The following is a 4656-nucleotide window of genomic DNA, read 5'->3' on the forward strand; positions in this document are numbered from 1 at the left end:
GAAAAGAATTAAACAATAGAGTGGAAAAATGGGAACAAAGTGAACAGTGGCCTGTAGCACGAAGCGAGATGAACAAACTCAGAGTTGCAGAGTAAGTTTTGAGTTGACAAAACCTGACAAACCCAACCCGGTTTAGATCAGGATCAGCTGTTGCACAACGCTTGGTATAAATGTTCTCTGTCAACTCATGTTTGATCCAGAGTTTGTGAGGCGCTTACACCTGAAAGTGTGACACGTGCGGCAAACAGCCAATCACACGGAACATGGAAAGCATCAGTTTGATTGACTTCTCGCAAGAGTCAGCGCAATTCACTTCTCTGTTGAAGATGAAGAGATTGTTATGAAAAAATACCATGAATTGAAACACATTTACAAGGCAGGAATAAACACTGCTGCAGTAAAAGTTTGAGAAGGCAGCTACTAACTATATCAATGCAAGTGAATCAACTGAATTTAAATCATTTGTATTACAAGGAGCTCAAAAAAAAAAAACAAGCTTCATCAGTTTAAAAAGCTTTATATACTGAACCTTGTATTTATATATAGTTATAGTCTTAATATTAATTGTCAACTCATATTAATTATATGAATATATTATATGAATTATACATAATCATAATCTATAAAATATAAATATAATAAACAATTAGCAGCAAAAGATTTGTCTCTAACATTTTATCACTATAAACTTTAATTTGTAGTGAGAGATAAAGGGGGGTGGCTTTATTGCATCAGATGTGTTACTTTGCTCAGAGCTGATTGGTCCAGCTTTGGTTTGCGATCTCTCACTCAGCCGTGTAGCATAAGTTACCATGGTGACGAAACCCGCTCAAAACCAACCCACCTTCTTGAGCCCGAAAACTCAGAGTTTGCTCAAACTAAACGCAACCTTACCTGGGTAAAAACTGAAACCGGCTTCGTGCTACTGGCCACTGGTCTAAGCCTTCACTTTGAAATAACAGGCCTAAATTACTTCAAAAACAGCAATTTTACCCCCTTGTTGGTGAGGAATATAATGTTTGTATTACAAGGAGCTCAAAAAAAAAACAAGCTTCATCAGTTTAAAAAGCTTTATATACTGAACCTTGTATTTATATATAGTTATAGTCTTAATATTAATTGTCAACTCATATAATTAATTATATGAATATATTATATGAATTATACATAATCATAATCTATAAAATATAAATATAATAATTAGCAGCAAAAGATTTGTCTCTAACATTTTATCACTATAAACTTTAATTTGTTGTGAGAGATAAAGGGGGGTGGCTTTATTGCATCAGATGTGTTACTTTGCTCAGAGCTGATTGGTCCAGCTTTGGTTTGCGATCTCTCACTCAGCCGTGTAGCATAAGTTACCATGGTGACGAAACCCGCTCAAAACCAACCCACCTTCTTGAGCCCGAAAACTCAGAGTTTGCTCAAACTAAACGCAACCTTACCTGGGTAAAAACTGAAACCGGCTTCGTGCTACTGGCCACTGGTCTAAGCCTTCACTTTGAAATAACAGGCCTAAATTACTTCAAAAACAGCAATTTTACCCCCTTGTTGGTGAGGAATATAATGTAGCGATCCATAATCTAAGCTACTGTATTAATAAAAGTCGTGGGGCAGCGTTGACAAGTTTGTGTGCTCCTGAAAGTTTCTGTGTGTGCGCAGCCCGATCTCGCTCTCTCGCTCCGTGTGTGTGTGTGTCAATGAAACCATTGCATTAATATAGAAAGGCGATTCAACTGACTTGGAAGTTGTAACTACCTGAGCATTAAACGGTTTTAATGCATACCTGCCAGCCAATGAGAACTGAGTAGACTATTCAGACAGACCATGGTATAAATATATATTCATTTCTGGCACTATGGCATTTCTGCGCTGTGTCTGTGATTTTGTCGTGTCTCTAATAAGATCGGTCACAAACATGATCCCTGCACGATCTAATCTGTAGCGTCTTATTAACACCTTTCTTCTCCCTCTTCATCTTGCGACCATTCTCTCCTCTGCTAAAGAAACTCTCAAGCCTCTTAAAGGTCCTCCTTCCTACTCCTCCTAACACCTTTTGGCCTTAAGAGCTCTTTTAAGGGTTAAGATGCTTTGTGAATAACTTTTATCTGTACTAGGATCTTCTCTTTAATTTTAAGAAAAAAAACTCCCGCATTTCTAAGAATTTGCTTAGAATTTTTTCTCACTAGGAGCAACACTTTGCACTAAGAATTTTCATGAATGCGGGCCCAGGTAGCCAAATCTTAAAAGAAAAAAGTTATATACTGTACACAAGCTTCCTTGTGAACCATATGTGATGCACTATATGTTTGTGCATTGACCATTGCTTAGATTCATATAAAAGCCTAAATTAAATCTGTTCATCATATAAAGCAATGGTAACACTTTATTTTAAGGACCAAAGTTTAGCTATTAATTAGTTGCTTATTAGCATGCATATTACTAGCATATTGGCTGTTTATTAGTACTTATAAAGCATATATTAATGCCTTGTTCTGCATGACAGTATTTTAGATCTCTTAATCCACCTCATACCTAAACTTAACAACTATTTTACTAACTATTAATAAACCGCAAATTAGGAGTTTGTTCAGGGAAAACTCTTAGTAAATAGTGAATATGTGTTCCCTATTCTAAAGTGTTACCAAAGCAATGATACTACTTCTCAAGACTTGGATTAAACCACTCGATTCATATGAATTCGTTTTACAACTTTTGTTGGTTACCTGGACTTTCAACAGAGGAACAAAAACCTCTTAGGTTTCATTAAGAATATTTTAATTTGTGTTTTAAAGTTGACTCAAAGTCATACAGGTTTGGAACAACATGAGGGTGAGTAAAAGATGACAACATTTTCATTCCTGGGTTGATTTTTCATCACTTTAATGCCCATCAAAATAATTTTTAATTGAGAAATTAAAAACATGCATGTACCCATGTACTTGCAAAGTTATGAAATGTACTGTATAATATTTTTCTTCTTCCAGTGAGCACATTTATATAGCTCCCTCAGGTGTTCAGAAGGAGAGAATACAAGTAAGGTATTTTTTATTTTTTTATTTATGTTTTTAAATTGTAGCATACGCACCACACATCACTAGTGTGCGTTGCGGCGTGTAATGAAATAACACCAACAAACTATCCTTCCACTCCTGTTTATAGCCAGAAGACTTGTTTGTGTGTGACATTGATGAGAAGGACATCAGTTGTCCACCTCCACAGAAGAACCTGAAGAAAAGCCAATGCACGCCCCTCTTCATGAACGCCTACACAATGAGAGGTACCTGTCCACACACAGTGGGTTGCTTCTGTTCTGTACTGTATCTAAAATACATTGTCATTTCTTTTCCACAGGAGCTCAGGCAGTTATCCATACACACTCAAAGTCTGCTGTCATGGCAACTCTCATGTGTCCTGGCAAGGAATTCCGCATCTCGCATCAAGAGATGATCAAGGGGATTCGAAAAGGAAACTCTGGTACAAACTACAGGTTGTACTTGCTGCAAAGATGCTTCACTCATGCCATTTTACGTTAGTAACATGTAACGTTGTTCTTGTCAAACAGTATTTAATTCAAAAATGAATAGTTGTGATGGTAATGCCAGCATCTAAAATCCTGCTTTTACTTTACTGTTTGTGTGTGTGTTTTGACTCAGGTATGATGACACTCTAGTTGTTCCAATTATTGAGAACACCCCAGAGGAGAAAGACTTAAAAGAGCGCATGGCCCGAGCCATGGAGATGTACCCCGACTCCTGCGCTGTTCTCGTCCGCAGACACGGGGTCTACGTCTGGGGAGAGACCTGGGAGAAAGCAAAGACAATGTGAGCTATAGGAAATGAAATGCACACCTCAGGCCTATATTCTGTGTATGTATACAATATTTATCTTTTAAATCCGTGTTATTTTTCAGGTGTGAATGTTATGACTACTTATTTGACATAGCTGTGCAGATGAAACAATGTGGCCTGGAACCCTCTGCTCTTCCCACTGAAGATAAAGGCATTGTTTGATACATTTGAGTTTTCAACAAATGTTATCACTGTGTTTTCAAAATAATTAATGCTTATTGCACTTTTCAAAATGTACAGTTCAGCATTTGCAATTGATTTTTTATTTTTTATTTTCACAACAGTATTCTTTTCAATATTTTTTACAAAGTTTAATGTCAGTTACCTGCAAACAGAATGAAATATTAGAATGGCTAGCATGACAGTCTATAGCATTCTGAAACTAATTAATGTAATTCTTCTTTTTGTGTGGATGCTTTGATTCTTAGCAACAATGGCATCATAATGTCATGATTAGCATTTGTTGCCTAATTTGGCCGCTGTTTGCATTCAAATGAAATTGCTATAAAATAAAAGTGCTTATAATTTATAATTTTATTGGTTTTCTGCACAAGCTTTTTTTTTTTTTTTTAAGTTACTGTCCACAAACTCCTGAACAGTAATAGTAGTAAAGGATCAGAAGGATCATGTCGATTCTTCTAATGACTCATAGCTGCTGGATCAGCTTAACAGGTATTCGCATCGTTTGTTAAATATTATGCTTTTTGATTTATGGCATTATTGACCCTGGAACTGTGTGTACTAGGCACAGATTCAAACCATATGTGACCCTGGACCACAAAACTAGTCATAATTCACAAGT

At 36.4% G+C, this 4656-nt stretch overlaps 1 protein-coding gene across 1 annotated transcript in view; it reads left to right on the plus strand.

Moving 5' to 3' along the window:
* LOC107757578 (methylthioribulose-1-phosphate dehydratase-like) overlaps positions 1 to 4379 on the plus strand; it is an 8508-nt gene extending 4129 nt beyond the window's left edge. Inside the window, exons 3-7 of the mRNA XM_016575098.1 lie at positions 2991 to 3039; positions 3166 to 3283; positions 3358 to 3493; positions 3660 to 3827; positions 3917 to 4379. Coding sequence (XP_016430584.1) covers positions 2991 to 3039; positions 3166 to 3283; positions 3358 to 3493; positions 3660 to 3827; positions 3917 to 4016 — 571 coding nt within the window. The 3' untranslated portion in view covers positions 4017 to 4379. The remainder of the gene's footprint in view (positions 1 to 2990; positions 3040 to 3165; positions 3284 to 3357; positions 3494 to 3659; positions 3828 to 3916) is intronic.
* Positions 4380 to 4656: the final 277 nt, after the last annotated feature.

This window comes from Sinocyclocheilus rhinocerous, unplaced genomic scaffold (genome assembly GCF_001515625.1).
Source record: "Sinocyclocheilus rhinocerous isolate Xijiao unplaced genomic scaffold, SAMN03320098_v1.1 scaffold252, whole genome shotgun sequence".
Taxonomy (NCBI): Eukaryota; Metazoa; Chordata; class Actinopteri; order Cypriniformes; family Cyprinidae; genus Sinocyclocheilus; species Sinocyclocheilus rhinocerous.